This window comes from Chinchilla lanigera, unplaced genomic scaffold (genome assembly GCF_000276665.1).
Source record: "Chinchilla lanigera isolate Chin_1 unplaced genomic scaffold, ChiLan1.0 scaffold00003, whole genome shotgun sequence".
NCBI classification, from domain to species: Eukaryota; Metazoa; Chordata; class Mammalia; order Rodentia; family Chinchillidae; genus Chinchilla; species Chinchilla lanigera.
Window position 1 is genome coordinate 44331839 of NW_004955404.1, and position 20298 is coordinate 44352136.

Consider the following 20298-nt stretch of genomic DNA (forward strand, 5'->3'; position numbering starts at 1 on the left):
TGAGCTAAATCCCCAGCCCCAAACAGAATATTTTTAAATAACAAAACCTTAGAAAAATTTCAGCATACATTAGAATTCATATTTATATTTACTGAAAGTCAAATGGCTAGCTATCAATTAGTATGTTCTCTTTACTTAACTTAACGGAAACCAGAAATAAAAAGAAATTTTTTTCAGGAAAATAATATACACAGTTGTTTAAGAAGAGCAAAAATTGTATTTTCTTGTGTTGAACTCTCCATTCAAAGATAGTATTTATTTAAAATGCATAAATAAATAATTTTCTTCAGCCAAGATCATACGTCTTACTGATTTTTAGGGTGAATTTTATAGTGAGTTATTTTAATGATACTATCATGAGCACTCTCCCAAAATGAATTTTTAAATTAATGTCAGAAATCCAAAATTTCCTTGTCACCTATTTCAACATAAACAGTACAATCCAAAACAAGCACGAGGTCAAGATAGAAGTTTTGTTTATGTTTTTGTTGTTTGTTTTTATAGCAGTTGGGATTCTGGTCCTGGAGACTAAGCTCTTGCATGTGCTCTACGCATGTGCTCTACCACCACGTGCTCTGCCTCATGCTAGCTAAGCATGAGCTCCAGCACCGAGCTGTATCCCCAGCCTGCAAGCTCGAAGTTTTAAGTCAGGGAATACAGAAAGACTGACTTATTTAAGTTTATTTGAACTGGGTGCATTGTAGTATTTGAAATAAATAAGCTACAGTTACCTCAGGGTCATGGTTTATAATTTATTTTTAAGCAGGATAGACTTTGTCATGGGAGAAATTTTTCCTTGGAAACCTAAAATACAGTAAATGAAAGAAACTCCCGCAAGACTGAGAGTGCCTGCCATGAAGCTATGCTTTCTCCACTTCTAGTCCTGCTAGGTCCCACCCTCCCCCACCAGCCCTAATCAGTGGTGAGAAACAAAGAGGCCTGTCGTCTCAACACAACAACCACAGAACTGGAGCAGTCAGAGAAGTAGCAACTCTGGCCTCATTTTAAAACTGTCAGATTTAAAAGATTTAGAAACCTAAGTCGGGGGGACTTTGCTTTCATTCATTTTTTTTTGAAAGGCATTTAATTTTAAACACATTAAACTTATTTAAAAGTATATATTCAATTCTGTATAATGCAAAGTTCCCGCAGACCCTTACATATACTTTGATTTAAAAATAATCACGGGCACTAACTTAGGCCAGTTCTTGCATGCTGCAGGAAAATGCTCATAGTCATTTGTGTGATACATGAACAATGGGTCATGGCTGCTCAGTTGAAGGCCTCGTACTCAGCACAAAGAAAAGCCAAGGATAAAAGGGAAAAGGTGCTGCACTGGCATGCTTGGAGGGTTCAGATGTGTGGTTAGCATTGGGCGTCTGCACTGGTGGAATTACCACTAAGGAACCAAGTGCTAGAACAACAAAAAAAATCCTTTACAGATAGCAGAACTGATTCCCAACCCTGGGAGGAGCCTTGGGGAAGATGTAGGAGACACAAACCTCTAGTTCAGTGTTGTGTAGTCAACAGAAACATCAAATGAGATACATACGTAATTTCTAATTTTCTAGTAGCCACATTAAAATAGGTAAAAATAAATAAGTTAATTTTAATGATATTTTATTAAACTCAACATACTTAAAATATCATCACACCATGAAATCAATATAAAATTATTAAATGAGATAAATCTTTTACTGAAACTTTAAAATTTGGTGTGCATTTTTCCCTTACACCACATCTAAATTCAGGCTAACTGCACTGTAAGGTCTCAATAGCCACTGCTGGTTCGAAAAACTGAGTCACTTCACAGGGAGAAATACAATACAGGTAACAGCCTCAGCAGGAAAAAAAATAGCTAAAATTAGAAATGGAAAAGAATCTTTGAAAATTCTGAGTGGTCTTGCAATATGAGGAGACTGAAACATATACACACACATACACACACACACGCACACAAACACGAACACACACGTACAAAGTTCAAAATAGTCTTTAGGGTGATATATACTACAAGGGGTAATGGGAAAACTGATTGTTTTTTAAAAATGTTCAAAAGCACTACATAATGAAAAAAACAGGAATGTTACCAAAGACAGCAAAAGTATTTTCTTTCAAAAATCCATTAAGAAGTTAGGTCTTTGTTTATTGGCTGAGATGCTTTAGATCAGTACAATAATTTCCTGATTTTTTTGATTCTCTTTTCTCTCCCTTCCTATTAAAGATGATTTTCAGATAGTGACTTATTTTTTGAAACTCTAGCATGAAACCTTATGGATCAACAACATATCAACAGCCTCAAAATTACATTTCAATAAGTAATGTTTTCTTTATCTAGTTCCTAAAGATATACTATGAAACATTTCTTCTTTTTAAAAAGTTTGAAATGAATTAACCAATAAAAAATAAAACTAAACTCAATTATCTAGGTTAGCAATTGTCTTCATTTGTCTTCTTTCATATCCTTTGTGCTTTTAAAATTACAGCTATTAAATTTAATAGACTGTCACCACTTCCAATAGAAGAAGGGAACAAGAATAGAGAAAAAGGGGATTAGAAATAGCATTTGTGGGAAATAAAAGTTTGATGAAAAAGTAGGATGCAAGTATGGTATAATCTCCGACACTTTATATAATTTGAAGTTATTTTAAATAAAGTTTTCTATATATATTATTACGAAATATCAGTCATTGGACTTTATATATTCAACATGGCATACATATTCCTTACATAGAAACCACTTCACATCAATTTTACCTTTTCCTATTAGTTTCTAGCCCGGGGAGGTTGGTAAAACTGCTGGGTCGGCCTGGTAGAACGTCTTGGCTGGCCATCACCTCCTCTACGGAACTCAAGAGTTTGGTCATAGGTGCCTTCTTCTTCCTATTTGCAAAGAGCAATGATTCGACATGTTCAAAATAGCTCCAAGTTTCTTAAATATACTTTATGGTCCCTATTTTAATACCCTCTCTTAAAATACCTTGGCATTCACACCTGTCAATGTTTGACAACTCAGGCTGGCGGGGATGGGGGAAAAGAAGGCAGGGATATTGTTAAAATTCTTTTGGTCCTTGGTAATAGAATGTAATTTATAATGGTAAAATGAGAATCACTTTTAATTACAGAAAGGAAAACAATTTCCAAATAATAGCATGAGTGTCTCATCAAATGACTTGATACAACATAAAAAACAAAATAAAATATTATTATAACAATTTTCTTGCATATTTGGGCTTCTAAATATTCATATTTATCATGGAAAGGAGTCTTGATAAGACACGGAAAAAGGGGTTGAAGAGCCAGCCAGAGAATGTTCACCAATTATCTGTCCTCATCTGATGGAATCTCCAACACTGTTAAGAACCTTACATCTAGAGACAGAGAAAAATAATGAATTGGAATGGGGGGAAGTATACAATTTACATGTACAGAAAGCTTCATGCACAACAGCAATCACTACAATAGAAAGCAAACTATTTGAGTCTCATTTTCTTTCATACTGAGGGTATGGATCTACCAGCTTAAAGAACAGCATGGGGAAATTAGATAAGCAGATTAAAGAGCAGAGAGTATAGTTAATTATAATATTTGAAAAGGACTTAAAAGCAACAAAATGCAGCCAAAAGACACAGTGGTTTCTTACTGAGTGCTGCCACCCTGTTATTTTAGTGCTTTTGAAATAATTCAGCTATGAAATATGTGCTTTATGAGAGATGGAAAAACTTGGCTGTGTTTTATTTATTAAAGAGATTACATCTATTTCAGTAAGTAGAGATCTTAACAACCAACTAAACTATTAGACCACAATAATTTGCATGATTTTGAAAATTTGTTCTCTTTATCCCCTTCATATTATCTTTGAACCCTCTCTCCTAAAACATTGTTTCCTTTGACCTTATTAACAGAGGAAATTATATGAAAAACTAAGTTCTATTTATATTTTTACAGGTTCAACTACTGTAATTTTACCCAATGGAAACAAAAATGCTAAGATGATCTGAACAAATCCTATTATTTAGCAATGATATTTAATAGTTGGCAAAACATAACTTTCCCTATTGGGCATCCTATATACTACTGGTAAGAGCAAACTATTTTCACTATTTTCACTTTGGAGTCCAGGAAAGCTTTGTGAGTGTGCCCTAATACTTTTAAGGCAAAATGGGAGTTTTGAATTCAAACATAGTTGTTAAAATTTTTAAGCCTCAGTCTCCATATAAAAACAATAAGCTGACTGCCAAAAAATAATAATCATCCTCCTGGGAGTATCACTGGTGAAGTAAGAGATTAGAGAAACCTGACAATAATATCTGATAAATTCAATATCCATCTTTTAGAAGCAAACTTTCTAAATGTCCCGTTCATTAACAATCAACCTGAAAGTGGTTGGAGGTATCAAATATTACCTTTGTAATTTAGCAAAGCAATTAATGCAGGAAGAAAAATAAAAAGTATTCATGAAAGGTGAAAGTTTATTATCAGGATCACAATTCTGAATGGTGATGGTCAAACATCATAGCTAAATCTGAAAAGGAGCTATTTAATTTTGTGTCGTGACAACATTTAAAGCTTTGCATGTTAACTGAAAAGGATGAAAATATACAGTATTTGGCACTGTAGGTGAGGAAATAATTATTTCATGAATTAGAATGGAAGGTTAGCTTTTTTTTTTTACACCCCAAACTGGCTGAAAAACATCTGAAAATCTGTACTTTACGTATAATACACACTGTTAGAAACAGGACATTGAATTTTCTGAGTGAGTGAGCTGGATTTATATAATAAAAATGACACTGCTATTTGAAAAGCTGTCTCTTTCTTCTGTGTTTAAAAGATCCAGAATGTACTAACCAGAGCCAATTAAATAGTTTTATAGAGATGACCGACCAAGAGGTTTCTTTAACATAACTTGACATCTTACCAATCTTTTTATACAAAGTAGAAGCCAACAAAATAAATAGAAACAATTCTGACAGTTTGGTTTTCAATTACTGTCTAAGGCAAAATTTTGCTTTGCTTAACTTTTAAATTTCTCCTGCAGAGCAGCCGAGCACAAATCTGGTTACCCACAACAACTACTTATAGTCTATAGCCAGAACTTTTTAACACAAATGGGTATGTATTTCCACTTTATATAACACACAGCTTAATTTAATAAATCAGTTCATTTGAGCTGTCTTTGAATGAAATCCGATGTTTCTATTCTAGCATACCTTCTTCCTTTAGGTTTCAATATACTGTAACAGGCTAAAAACAACAACAAAAAATTAGTTTTCTAGTTCATAAGCATATTCTCAAAAATCTGACACTATACTACAGCTCACACAATCCTGAAAGGCGATCTAGCTCACCATCTAAGTTTGATGGACCAATCTATAAATCTGAAGAGAGAAGGTGATTTTCCCAAGATACAGAGCTCATTAGAGAAGAATTGAAACTAAGGCCATTTTGTTTCTGACTTTTAAGCAAGATTCTTCATACAGCTTGTAATAACTTCCATAAAAGAGACTGTACAATGCCACCTTCACCCAGTCTTTTGAGATTTAAGAGCCTTTTATCTGAACTCAGATTTTTGCTCACTTCAGCCATGTTATCAGATAAACCCCGTTTCTAAAACACTAAATATATTCAAGATGAACCCTCTGTTCACACCAATATTAACTAGTCTATTGATCTTTTTTTAATGAAAAGATACAAAAATGTAAAAAATCACCATCAAGCAAAATGAACTAGTTACTTTGAAGCAAAATAAAACGAAAGCCAATATAAAAATAATGCATATGAACTTCATCATTAAAACAATTAGACAAGTCAGAAATGCATCTTTGCTGCATATCATCTTTGGTCTCCTATTAGTGTACAATGTATCTGGAATGAGAATGCAAGCTACAAATTGCCAGTTATAAATGATCTATGTTATGAAAGTGCATTGCAAATAGGTCACAAACCTAGAACATATTTCAGTAAAAGAACAAAACACACTTAGGTACTCCTCAGAGTCTCTCCGACAAATACTAAGGTGAAGTGCAGCTAAACAAACAAACAAGTGCCCTAAGGAAAGAGCTAAAACAGTGGTTCTCCAGTGACAAATACTTTGCTACCCAGGGAACACTATGCAGTGCCTCAAGAGAGTTTATACTGCATCTAACAGGAGAGGACAGGGATGTTGCTAAATATCCTGCAATGCACAGGACAGCCCACACCACAAATTATCCAGTCCTAGTACCAACAGTGCTGAAGTTAAGAAACCTTGGACTCAGCAAATAAAACTTCCCACTCCTAAGTAAGTACAGGGTAGCTTGAAAAGGAATTCTAGAACTCATACCTTTCTTTTTGAATATTTCTTTCTCTGCCTAGTGTTTAAATGCCTTCCTCCGAAGGTGGGGGTTATCTATTTGTTGACAGTACTTACAGTGATTTTCTCTACTTTATCTACATGTTATTTATTTAAACAAACAAGTCTACTTAATTATCCTTCTTTTGGCATTTTCCCACAATCATATCTATGAGGAGACAATGGTATGTAGGGGTAGGAAGTGGGTATGGCAGCTCCCTTCATTAAAAAAAATTTTTTAAGAAGTAATATCTGCCCTCTAATATTTATTTTTATGTATAATTAATATTTTTTCTAGTTTGTTCTTTTTAATGAATTAGATAGTAATCACAAATATAAATCAACATATGGAATTCAATGTACTCTCAACAACTATCCTTCAAATTTAGAATATTCTGTACAATAAAATGTTAATGAGTACATATCTCTTCCAGTGATTCACATATGAACCACGTATTCTATGAAACCAGGCCACAGTTTGCCTGCATTAGCTTGTGTTTATGGAAACAGAACACATTTTAATATAAAACCTAAGCAAACTATCACATTGTAATCTGCTTTCCCCAAACATCATGGAATAGTCTCCCGAAGTAGAATGTGACATACTTTTAAATCATGTTTTATAAATTAATTATATAATATTCTATTATACTAAATTAGCAGAAAAAAGCCTAAGCTGGATCAGCTCTTATTTTTGTGAAGATCATGGATAAACTCTGTGCCTATGAGAAACTCAAACTTAATTCATCAGTTACCCTTGTTTAAGAAATATGTTCTACTTCAATACTTATAGTTTCACCGTAAAGTGACCCAGGCATATGGCAGCCTGAAACTACAGAATATAAGACAAAGTTTTTCAAAAGAACAATCCAACTAAGATGTTATTATTTTCAGTAATTATTTTCAGTAATTACTGCCACAATATGAGCTAGAATATGGGTTGATTCACAATTCTGGCTGCCCTTTGCTGTGCTTCTGAAAGGTAAGGCACACAGACATCAATTTCAGAACTGGGAGAACTGAAGGTAATCTTATGGAGCAGATTTATAATTTATTATTTTAAAATTTATTCGGGGAGTAATGTGGAACACTTCACTTAAATTTTGAAGTTTATTGTATATGAATATCAACAGAAGGTAGATGGGATAGGGGTTAAAGTGGGTACTTTCATGTGTGTGTGAGCAGTATTCCTTGGCTTTCTCCTCCTTAGCATCACCAAGCTTTGTAACCCTCAACATACAAAAACCAAAAGCCCAGTTCAACCTTGGCTACATAGTGGGAGCCAGCTAAGTAGGGTACATGGTAGGAAGGGGAGCTAGTCAATGAACAGGAACTAAAATGTAAGCCTTTGACTCTGAGTTAAAAGGCCTTTCTTCTTTGCCTTTGATTATAGAGAAATTCTATTCTTGACAACTATAAATTGAATGTCTCATTTGATAATCTACCTTATTTTCCTAAATGGGGAAAAAAAAATCTGAGGCTTCCTTAAGTGTATGAGAAAACCATGACAACATATATCCAAGTAGTAAATTTTATGATAAAACTGTTTTTAAAATAAGTAAAATAAATTCCATTTTAGAAGAAAATATAATGGCGGATTCATCTCCCTCTCTCCTTGAGCACCTCTAAGATAATATCTTTTTATGCACCATGCTGGCAACATTTTATTTAAGGTAAAACATTTTATGGCAGAAAAGGAAAAAAAAATCACTAAGACAAAAGAAAAATCAGATTCAAACCTAATTACCAAAGAACTCCAAAATGCATGGCTGATATAATGAAATGTTTTCATACTGTATTTTACAGAATTTTAAGAGAATGACGGGATATTTCACTGAAGTTCTGATCTTTTGAAAGACTATATTTTCTAAATTATATTAAAATTAAAACATTGATTCTATAGGTTACTATGAAATTATCTGAATATCTAGCCAGGGGTCTAATTCTATGCTCTGCCAGCCAAAGCACAATCTAAGTAAGACAACTAAATTTTAGCATGGAAGAATAAACTGGATTTTAAAATGACAGTTAAAACAAATAATATCATTGCCCTTACTCTAACATTAATAAGATCCTCTAAAACTTGAAAATAAAGGAATGAATGCTTATTGTACTGTATGACTGGCTTTACATGTTATCTCATTCAATCTTTGCAGTAATGTCTTGAAGTACTTAGTATTACTGTTTGTAGTCCTGGGGATCAAATGCAAAGGCCTTGCCCATGTTAGGCAAGTGCTCTACCACTGAGTTATAACCCCCACTCTAATCTCATCATTTTACAGATGTAGAAACTAACGCTCAGAATCATTCACTCAAAATATTTTAAGTAACCAGTTTTTAATTAGATCCCTATAATCTAAAGTTTTTTCAATCACATCACATAATATACATTGAAATGTCTTGTTTCAGATCATTTTCCTTATTTTTTTCCTAATAGCTTAATTTTTCCATGGTCAATTTTTAAAATTTGTTTATTCATTTTGCTTTCAGTTTTTTTGGCTTTACTGAAGTAGAATTGACGAATAGCAGTTGTGTCTATGTTAGGTATACAAACTGATGTTCTGATGTGTATATTTTGCTAAATCATAATCAAGCTATTTAACATATCCATCACCAAAGTTACCATTTTCTTCTTTTTGTCTTTTTGTAAAAATACTGAAGATCTACCCTCTTAGCAAATTTCAAAGATACAATACAGTACAAAATATAATTAAAATTCCAGAATTCATTTATCTTGCATAACTAAAACCATGTACCCTCTGAAAATCATCTATTTTCCCTTTCCCTTGCCACTAACATCATCATGTTATTCTCTAGTGCTTTTATGAACTATTTCATTTTCATATAAAAGTATTCATCTTATTTTACTTAGCACTACATCCTTAAGGTTCCATGGTCAATTCTGAATAAATGGATGATGTCAGCCTGAAGGTAGTATAAGCATCATTTATTGATAACCATCCTTGTTGAGATACTATAGTGAAGTCCAAAGAATGAGTATGTCACTTATAAAAATGTGCACCCCTGTAAAATGCATTGCTGGTTTTAGCTAAAGGTTAAATAAAATTACAGTTTTTCCAGAAGCAAGACATGGAAAGACATCCCTGCTTCAAAGGATGTCAATCTGCTCAAAGATTTCCTTGACAGATATTCTATGAGAACACTGACATGTAAGAGTCTTTTAAACCAGGTCTGAGTCTAGGTTTAGAGTCTATCTCACCTAGGCACATTACTCAACCTTTCTATGCTTCAGGGGTTTGTTTCATATGAGAAGCTGGTTCATTAGGATTACAAGAGATAATAAGGAGCTTAGCAAATAAGCAGTTTATGCTGGCTATTAGTCTAAGTTGAATAAATCTAAGTGAGTAAATAGACTTGTTTCCTTCAATTAAACTATTTAGACTCAAAGATTTGCTAAAAATCAGAACTGAGCTCCCTGAAAGGGTACTGCTCAAACTGCACTGTGTAGATAAACAGAATGTGAAAGTCTTTGGATAAAATGAAAGAGCCAACAAAAGGAAAAATGCTTTTACAATCTGCCTTTCTTTGATTTCTTCAGCGGTTCAAAAACTAAAAATTATTATTCATTCTATTGTTGTCATTCATTTTGCTTCTTTTGGATGCAATCTTTTTCTTTCCTTCTTTTTCAATTATGGAGGGAAAAGGGCAAAAAGAACAAAAGAAGGAATGCAATTAGTAAAAAAGGCATGACTGAAAATAATCAAAAGCTACAGACAACCAAATGCATAAATCTGAATATTTTAATATAGTTAAAAATAAATTAACATGCTTAACCTTTTTGAACATTGTCTTTAGCCCATACTCTTAAAAAATTACAGTAAATGCCATAAAAGAGAAACAGGTTAAAAATATTTAAAAAGTCATACAACAATGATTAATAATAGAAAAAACATATATATCCACCTATGTCTGTTGTTGTATTTTCAGGTCACTATCCATATTCAATATCCAAAAGAAACTGTGCTACCAAATGTGCTAGCTGAGCAAATATGTATTAGAATATTTATGGTTAAGACAAATGAGCAGTAATTGTAAGTGGTTAACTATTTCACTGTCTCATTTATAACATTTTTATTCCTTAAATTGGTAGGCTAATATAATTTAAGACAAGTTGATGAATTCTTTTTCTAAAAGCAACAGGTACTACATCATAATAATAGACTTTTTTTTAACTTTAAAACAGAACAATGCATTTTACGTGATGACTGAGACAGATAGATATGGTACATTATAGTAACCAATAATATAAATACTGTACAAGAAACTGAATTAGAATAAAAAAAACCCTTCATGTTAGACTGATAAAACACAGGCCAGATCTTTGCCTTTAAGAAGTGCTGAGAGTTGAAGAGGGGAGAGTTGATGTGAAATGCTTGATATCATTTAAAGAATAAAATTACCATACCAAAGCAATATAAAAATAAAATAATTTGCCAGTATTTTCAATCTGTTATTGAGAATTAAGGAACATATAATGCTGACAGAAAAAGAAATGGAAAATTTAGAAAAGACAGAGCCCCAATGTAATAAACACTATCTTTGTATTCAACTTCCAGTTCATGCCCAACAACCCATATTAACAATGTATGTATGTAAAACTATAATTATTCCTCATCCTTGAAACAAAGAAAACATGTCTAAAAACACTTATCAAGTATTAGGCCATTTTAGAAATATAAGGTACCCCTAGAAGTCACAGATCTGACTTTCTCTGCAGTACAAAAATCCCTCCACAGTATGATATGCAAATGGTGGTTTTGCCTCCTTCAAATAACTGGTGAAGGGAGCTCAAGCTTCCTTAGACAACCAACTCCACTACTCAGTACGCTTCACTACAAAGTATAACACATTTCTAAAACTTCCACCTACATTTTCTAGGTCTGTATTTCTTCTGCCACATAAAAGATTTTAAATTATTCAAAAGGAAGTATTGTATCTCTGTTTTGTTAATAAGAATCATTTCTCAAACACCATTATTTCCAGAATCTCATCATCTTGGTCATCTTTTATAGTTTAGTATTTGCTATTTTACATAACCTAGTACTCAAAATAATTTTCACAGTACAGCTTCACTGGAACACAACAGTATTGCATATTTTTCGTGAGGAAGATACTCTCCTAGACAATACATAAATCTACTAGCAACTACTTTCATATTTTTATCAGCTGTTCAATCACTACACTCATACTGACCTTGCCATGAGGTGAAATCCCTACAACCTTCTCCCGGTCTTTTTCATTATATGTTTGTAGAGAACTATTTTCCCAGCTGTTATGGTTTGTGTCTACATGTTCCCTCAAAGCCTCATGCAGTTATAGATGGGGCTTTTCCAGAGGTGGCTGGATCTTAAATGTGTGACTGATTCAAGGTGCAATGGTGGGATTAAGGATATGTAATAATTACTAAACTAGTTTGGTACCACCCTAATCCTCGTAGCCTAGACCGAGTATAAAAGGGGCAGAAAAATGCTGTTAAAGTCCTTTGTTGCTTTGCTACCTGCTGTACCCCACTGCTAGGCCTGTCTGCCATGCCATCCTGCCTTGGAACCAGCCCATTATGGAGTGAAAGCTCTACAACTGTGACCCAAATAAACCTTTTCCCCTTTAACTTGGGGTGTCAGGTATTTTGTCTCAGCCATGAGAAAAGAAACTAAGACACTAACCTACTACAAAGTTCTAAATTTAGATACAGTTGAAATGTGCACAAATGAAAGACACTTGGCATAGGATTATCATTATTATACTCTAAATAATGTAATATGTAATACTACAATAGCTATTTCTCACAGGATGTTTTGGTATTGCTAGCCTTTATTTTTACACAGTGCGTGGAAATTAAGAGGATTACGCACCACATAAAAAGTAACATGTAGATGGGTAGTTAAACTGTAGCTTAATCTTAACAATAGATCCTAGTGAAATTTAGAAGTTGATAATAAAGTCTTAGTATTTAAACTAATATAGCAATGTGATAGTAGATCAAAAGGAATAGGTCTATACAGTAATAGGTAGGTTTATTTTCTACCCGTGTAAAATGCCCTCTATCCCCTTCAGAAGTATCAGTTGATACCTCTACCCACACATCTTCAGTTCTTAAAATCTGTGCAAATTGAGATTAAAATAAGTGATTAAAAGTCACTTTATTGGAATAATTTATCACATAAGTACAAACTTACTCCTATGATGAACATTTTTATTTGCATAATTTCATTAAGTTGACAGAAAAACTGTCTAGGTTGGTACCATGTACTTCCATTTATACCTAAAATATAGGTTCATGTTCTCTGGCACCAAGAAGTGCTAAACCTAAATATACCTCTGCAACTTACAAGCTCAAAGATTTTAGGCAAGTTAGTAGGCTCTGAAAGCACACTTTTAGTTTTCTTTGCATATAAAATGGGGACATTAGTATTTATTTAATAGGTATTCTGTAGTATTAAATCATTAATATACTTCCAGTATCACACTTGGTACCTGACACAGAATAAGTGTTCCAGTGGTAACCATGCTGAACAGAAGGAATTCCAGGCTTTGCACCCTCAAGCACATTTACTACTTTATTTCAGTAAGTTAACAAAAAAAGTCAGATATCATCTTGCTGTTACCTAAATACATACGCTTCAATTTATGCATTTTCACTGAATTTGAAAGTGTTCAATATGTGAGGTGTTAACTTTTTTTTTTAAAGGAAAGTTATTTTCTTTCTAAGCTTAAGAAACCTTCTCAAGGCCAGCACAAGCATCTGCCTGGCAAGCACAAGATCCTGAGTTCAATTCCTGGTACCAAAGAAACCTCCTTGATCATTTTTAATGGTTAAATGACAAAGGGAAGAAAAAGGTATCACAATAAATATAATCATTATGTGCTGTACACATGTACTAATAAAAAATGTAAAAAGATATCAAAGATTTTCTTCAAGAATAAGGTAGCTAAACTTATTTCCATCAACTGAGGCAAAGGGCAATTATATAGTAATGTATTGCCTGATAAAATTCAGGGAATTAAATATATTTTGCTGTAATGATTTTACCTTTATGTGTACTGAAATCTAGGAGGACTATGCTTTAGTCACCTGTAAGTGTACAACTGGAAATATCTGAGATGTACAACAGAGGTTGGGAAATATGATTATGTACTCATTAGAGCACAGTTTGCTAATAATCTTACATAAAAAATAATAAATTTGTGATCATAATAAATATGCTGTCTTCTTGTCCAATAATGAAGGTATTTCCCCTTTGCCATTCAGCCAGAGCTGGACCAGTGCCAGTAAGAACAAGTTAGGAAAGTATGAAGTCTGTATTACAGAAGCAAAGATTTTCTTGGGCTTTTAAAAGGTTTAATGTGTATATAACTGAAAGGCTTTAAGATAAAATATTCCACTTATTTTACTCTATATTCATCCATAAAAGTACTCCCCAATTTGTGCAATATAAAACTTCCCTCCCCAAATAAGCGGAAGTTGTGTGCTAAAAAAGAGAGCAAGTAGATCCTCTGGACTCAAAGGGAGGGACAGTGAGACACCAGTGACGTTATCAATACAGATGAAATTTCTAAGACTGAGGGTTATTAAGGCTCAATGAAAAATCAAAAGGTCTGAGACAGTTCAAGGTATTCTGAGAGTTTATAAATGTCTTTGTTCAGAGAGCAAAAATTTATGATACAATAGTAAACTTTCACTTTCATTATCTCTGAATAAGGGCAAGACAGTTTTACAAACCCGCACAAAAGTAGGGAGGAAAAGCTTGTCCAGGGTTAAACACTGATTTATTCAAAACTGGTTTTGACAAGAATCCTGTCAATGTCAAGCAGCAGGTGCACTGGCTGCAGGACTAACTGAAAAGCTTCATGTCAGAGCTGAAACAGAAATAGCTATTTATGAAGGCTATTACAAACCAAAGGATTTCATAAGCATGGTGGAAATGATTTGCATTAAGAAAAAACTAGTAACCTTGTAACTTTCTAGCCAATCTATTAGCTTAAAGGAGAATGGTTCTACCATTGCACTTTAAAAAATTTGTGAATCTTATATTAGAGCTATTTTAAAGTGTTCTAATATAGAGCTTCATTATATTAATCAGTCTAATAGAAAAGAACATTTTAACAGAAAAAAAAAAAAATGAAACTAGCTTGGAGAAAATGAAACTAGCTTGGAGAAAAGGATGCTACAATGAAGTCACTTGCGTTTCCTTCCAAAAGGAGCAATTTAGAAGGATATCTCACTCCTAATTTCAATCAGTAGCTGCTGCTACAACTCAAGGTAAACAAACATCACTTTCAGGAGGTCTACAATAAGACAGGCTGCTCCTTCCAAAGCCTTACTGGAAAGCTAAAGAAATGGAACCAACACTTATTAAGAACCCACGTGCCAGACATTTCAATCATGCAGTGACCTAACAAAATGGTTACTGAGCAGTTTCTATTTTCTTCACAACAATCCTGTGATGTTGCATGTTTTTATTGCTACTTTTCAGAAGAAAAAACATAACTGAGGTTAAATGTTATGCTCTTTGCATATTACCACACAGGATGCAGAGGCTACAAAAGAAAATTTAGATTGATAATGTTAAACTTCTATAAGGTTTATATAAATACATAAAAAATGACTGTTTTTCATGTAACATTTTAAATGATAATGAAAATAGTAAGACATAGGAGATATGGTATTATTTACATGCTACAGTTCTTACTATAAACACAAATTATTTATAATACTGTCTATTCTGAGTACCTTATCCATAAGCAGCTACTATAGAGCTTAAAGAGCTTAAAGCTAATATCCTGTAGAAAGATGTAAGTGTTCAGTAAAATGAGGTATTATTATTAGTTCCCACTATTATTAGTGTCCCAAGACAAATAAATTATCATTTGTCTTTGTTCCTTTTCTCTAATTGCTGAGGCAAAATACCCAATGCTCAAAATTAAGGAAGGAATCATCCTAAGGCATAAACAACTGCCCTAGGGCATGTCCTCTACACCCCAGGTGTAGACCTGCTGAGTCACTTAGCTTCTAAACTTCTCAAGTTGACAAAATGTATCAACCATTACATCATTGTTTATAATGACATATACTACACAAAGATTTCTTTTCTTGGTTTGAATCAAGTTATTTGATTATTTTATCCTAGTGAATTACAGAGGTGAAGAACCTAACACAATGTCAAACTAGTTCCCATGTGGCACTTTACAAAATGATTTTACAATTTATTCATATTAATAACTAAGAGTGATACCAAAGAAAGACTAAGAATCTCAGTCAAGTAGTTCATTCTTCTTCAATGAAGGAAAGAACCTAAAGGTAATCTTTTTCACTGAGACAAATCCTCCCAGCTTATCAAATCTAGTAGCCATCTTTACAAAATTCACCCAAGTTAAACCTTTTCTCTCTCTCGATATGCATAGGTATGGAGCATTAACTACTCCAAGAACATGATTACTAAGAAGCAAACTATAATAAAGCAATAAAATTCACAAATACAAATATTTTCACAATAAATTTCTCACATAAATACTGTATTCTCAGACATTTATCCTCAGAAACTCAGATGAATACGAATAATTCTTTCTTGCATATTTAATAAACAAGCTCTTAAATTTATTTAAGAATTTGTCATTACACTACATTTTAAATAAGGGATGTTCATGCATTTCATAATTTGGCAAATCTCATTTTTCTGCTTAAGGAGTACTGTAATCCAATAGCATTAACTTTGAGACAAGCTATTTTCCTACACTCTCGCTGGTCTTGCTGAAAGATTATAAAATCTTTATAAAAGATTATAAAATCTGAAAGATTCTGTTTTATAATTCCACAGCTGCCACACAAAATTATAATGAGAATTTTTTAAATTCCTCATTTAAAATGGTTCTGTGTTAGGAAAATCTCTCTCTATGCATTATGGTTTAGATCTAAACTATCCCCCAATTCTTGTGTGTTTCAAGGTGGGATGCAGAGGTATGACCTGGAGGCAGGTATTTTTGTCCCTAGCTTCTCCTCCTCTGCCTCTGGGCTGCCAGTTGAACATCTTTCCTCTGCTATGTCCTTCTGTCATGCTATTTCTGCCTTGGAGCCAACCAACCATTGACTGAACCCACTAAAGCTGTGAGTCAAAATAAATCTCCCTTCCTTTAAGTTGCAGGTATTGAGCATTTTGTCCCAGTAACAAAAAAGTGACTAATACAGCATGAAAATCACTAATGGATAGGTCAGTAGATTAAACCTTATGAAATTAAAGTTTTAAAAAGTAATTGCTTATTTTCTCACTTTAACTCCTCCAAAGGAACAATTTAGCAAGAATCAGAATTTTTAAACACCAGTATCTCTCATATGCTCATGCATGAATGTATACACATACACAGAGTGACACACACAATGTGTCTCAGATTGCTTAGGTATCTAACATGCTTATATACTAAATGTCTTAATACCTGGCATAAATATGAGCTCAAGAAGTCTTGAAACTTTGTGAGAATTTCTAGAGGCATATTTAGCAAGAGCATAAAACTTGTTCTACAGGGCATTTTCCAATACTTAAATCTGCTGATGTCCTAGGGCCACAATATAGTCATTATTACCAGACAGACTTTCAAATATCAAGTTCCTAATAAGAATCTCCTAGCTAGATACTAGCTTGTGCTTAACAAATACAGAAAAGTTGTCTCATTTGTGTATCAAATGCTTTTCTTTCTGAAAAACTAATAACAACTATCAGAGAATTTTTATTTTGCTTTTGTTTTTTCCACTTAAAAGTGATTATAAAATTATGAAATGTTTATAAAACTGAATTTATCCACACTGGGGCTGCACATAACTTTTACTATTTTAATATAACCTTTATACTGAATATATTTTCATTCAGGCCTATGAATGGTTTTTATTCACTTACTATATTTCCTATACAGTACAGTCTTCATAATGATCTCTTATCATAGCTGTATTCTATTAAAATTAGATGATATTTTACCATCCTCTTATTATTAGACATTTAGGTAGCTTTGAGTTGTTTACTATTAAAATAATGCTGCAATGATAATATCTCAGTGATTAGCTTTTTCCTTTACTACTTTCTTAGGAGATATTAACAACTTTAGGATTAATAGTTCAAAATTTATGAACATTTTTTAGTCTTGGGAAAAAATTCAAAGGGTTTATACTAATTTACACTGCTGTTAGCAATATGTAAGAGTGGCCATATAACTTTATTCTTGCTAGCATGAATGTTACTGTTTAATTATTTTACATTAGTTGATAACTTTAAATATACTTGTTTCAATTTGCATTTGCTTACTACCAGAGTTCAATATTTCTATTTTTTAATTATAAAAGATGACATTGCTACTTCAGCAAGAAACCATATGGAACGTAAGTCAATGGTTCAAGGCTAATAAAACAAAATAAAATAAAATCTTAAAAAATAATCTAATCATGACATGAGTAACTGTTATTGTGTTGCATGGTAATTAGGCATTAATGGCAAGCAGTTCAAATTAAGTGGCTATTACTACTACTATTTACCCATAGCCAGACTAAGCTTTCTTCTACTGTACAGTAGGGTTGGACAAGTGAGCCATAAGCCTTCCTAAGGAGCCCTTGATGTGCAGCCAGGTGTGATCCAGAAGGCAATTCCTCCTCAGCTCCATGCACCCTCTATAAACTGAGCACCCAGGATTAGGCATTGTATAAGTCTGGATGAGGATGGGCCAGTACTTATTTTACTTAGGAAATAACACTACATCAAATGTGACTCAAAGAGCTGAACAAAGAAATAGCCAGGAAATCCCTTTTCTCTTCTTCATGATTAAATACTCTTCAGATTAAGGATCTAGGTTTCCACTGAGACATCTGAAGAACTTTTAACTCTGAACTATTTCCATCTCTTTTCCCACAGAGAAAATGAAAGGACTAGAGGCCCACTTATACTCTAGTTTTCCCAGTCAACCTTACTAACAAATAAAGGACAGAGCTGGGAAACAGAACCAAAGGACTTTCTTCTGCCAAAACTTTTTTCCCCAGTACTGTCTGAATTCTCATGCTTTAGAGATTCATTCTTTGATGTTTCTAAGCACATAAGTCTGGGAAGATTAAAGAAGGATGACAGACTGGGAAGGGTAAGAAGGGGTAATATTAATCCATACTCTATCATAAAGATTAATTTAATCAACCTGGCTTTTATATTCTTACAATATTTAACTCTGAAGCACATAGACAATAAAAATAATAGCTATAGTATAGGGAGAGCATAGGAAGAAGCAAAAGGAGTTAAGTCATTCTGGATTGCTTTGAAAATAAATGCATAGCTGAAAATACCAGAGTACAGAAGAATAGGGGAGGATTCCAAGCATATGGTAATATAAAATTTATGTTTCCTCAGATATTAGGAGCTTATGAAGCTCTAATTTACATAGATTATATTACTTAATCCTCACAACAACCTGTACTGAAACTGAGACCCAGAGATGTTAAGTAACTTACCCAAAGTCACACAGGTAGTAAGTGGCAGAGCCGGGACTCGAACCCAGGTCTTCTGATTCTTCCTGTGCATTTCCAGCTCCCCTGGAGCTGAAGCAGGGGCAAAAAGGGAGGTGGAAGTAATTTGCCCAAGACCAGCCTCACCCTCTTCCCTTCTTTCAGAGGCCAAGCAGAGCAAACATTCAACTCTCATAGTGACCCTTTTCACCAAATCCTTTCAGGATGAAGCACATAAAATCTGAAAATGTTTCTCAGCCTTGGTTCCAAGAACAGCAATAAGAGCTAAACAATGTCTGAAGTTATTTTTGTTATACCTCGCTATTTATACAAAACTCACTGGCACTTTAAAAGCATAGTAGTTTTCATTTTAGAGAGTACCATTTTATAATTAAAATTATTTAAATCAGATTCTTTTCATTTCTTCTATCAATTTCAGTTAAATCTTTTAAATTATACCATTATAGAAATTATCGTTGAAACTGTCAAAGAACCAAAACACTAGTCTATCTCTCCTTAGTGATTACTGTCACTAAAAAATGGAAAGCAATTTATATATTCAGGCTTTTCATAGCCAACTTCAAGTATTTTCAACAAATAGGCACATACCATCCTCTTGAGATAACTTGTATTTTCTAAATAATGCCTAAAATGCTTTAATGTAGCTTTTTTATGATTAAAATATTTTATAACAAAATTGAGACATTCCATTCTGTAGTGTATAGAGTAATTCCTTCATTTTTCTTAAAAGGAGCTACATATTTTAATTTCTAATCCTATTTATCTTTCTAAGAAGTTTCAAACACACTCTATGAGCAGTTTAATTTCCTTTCCTAATTTCCCAAGAGCACAAGGACATGATTCACACGGACTATACCCAGGATAACCTTCTTGTCATTTCTAGATCTTGCTGTGATGAAACTCCACAGATTACAGTTTGTAGATGTCTTTTTATAAGAACAACCATCAGTAAGCAAACATTTACACACATCCAGGCAAACAAAAGACTATCCAGAGAATACACCATCTGTACCCAAGCTTTCTGAGCTTCAAAAGACATACTACTTAACCACTCTTCACTTGAGTACCTGTCCTCTCTAAGTAGTTAAAAGTAACTTGACACCTTTAAGATGTAAGGTGGCAAACATAAGAGAGGAAGAGAATGAGAAGTGCTCAGATAAATAACATTAAAGCAGGAAAATGATTAGGAGGAAGAGGTTTGATACAGAGAAAAAGGAGAGGAAGAGCAGGGAAACAAGAGAAAAAAAAAGGTTCACCTAGAAGACAACAAATTCAAAGTACTGATACTTTCGAGTTCATGACATTGCTTTCTTTTCCCACTGCTTTCAGACTTCAGTTTTGTATTTTAAAAATCTGATTAAGTCTAAAATACTCTTTTGGGTCTTGATGACCAATTCTAGAATTCTCTGATAACAGTAATATTTATAGTATTTGATCATCTTATGAGAAAAAGTAC

At 33.3% G+C, this 20298-nt stretch overlaps 1 protein-coding gene across 4 annotated transcripts in view; it reads right to left on the reverse strand.

The window, feature by feature from the left end:
- Tdrd3 (tudor domain containing 3) overlaps nucleotides 1–20298 on the reverse strand; it is a 128800-nt gene that overhangs the window by 2680 nt on the left and 105822 nt on the right. For 3 of the 4 annotated variants that reach the window (XM_005374207.2, XM_005374206.2, XM_005374205.2), the window contains one exon: nucleotides 2758–2883. In XM_005374207.2, the coding sequence (XP_005374264.1) occupies nucleotides 2767–2883 (117 nt within the window). In that variant the 3' untranslated portion in view covers nucleotides 2758–2766. Of the gene's footprint in view, nucleotides 1–2757; nucleotides 2884–18827; nucleotides 18915–20298 lie in introns of those variants that run through there. The other variant, XM_013516689.1, reaches the window with a different exon arrangement.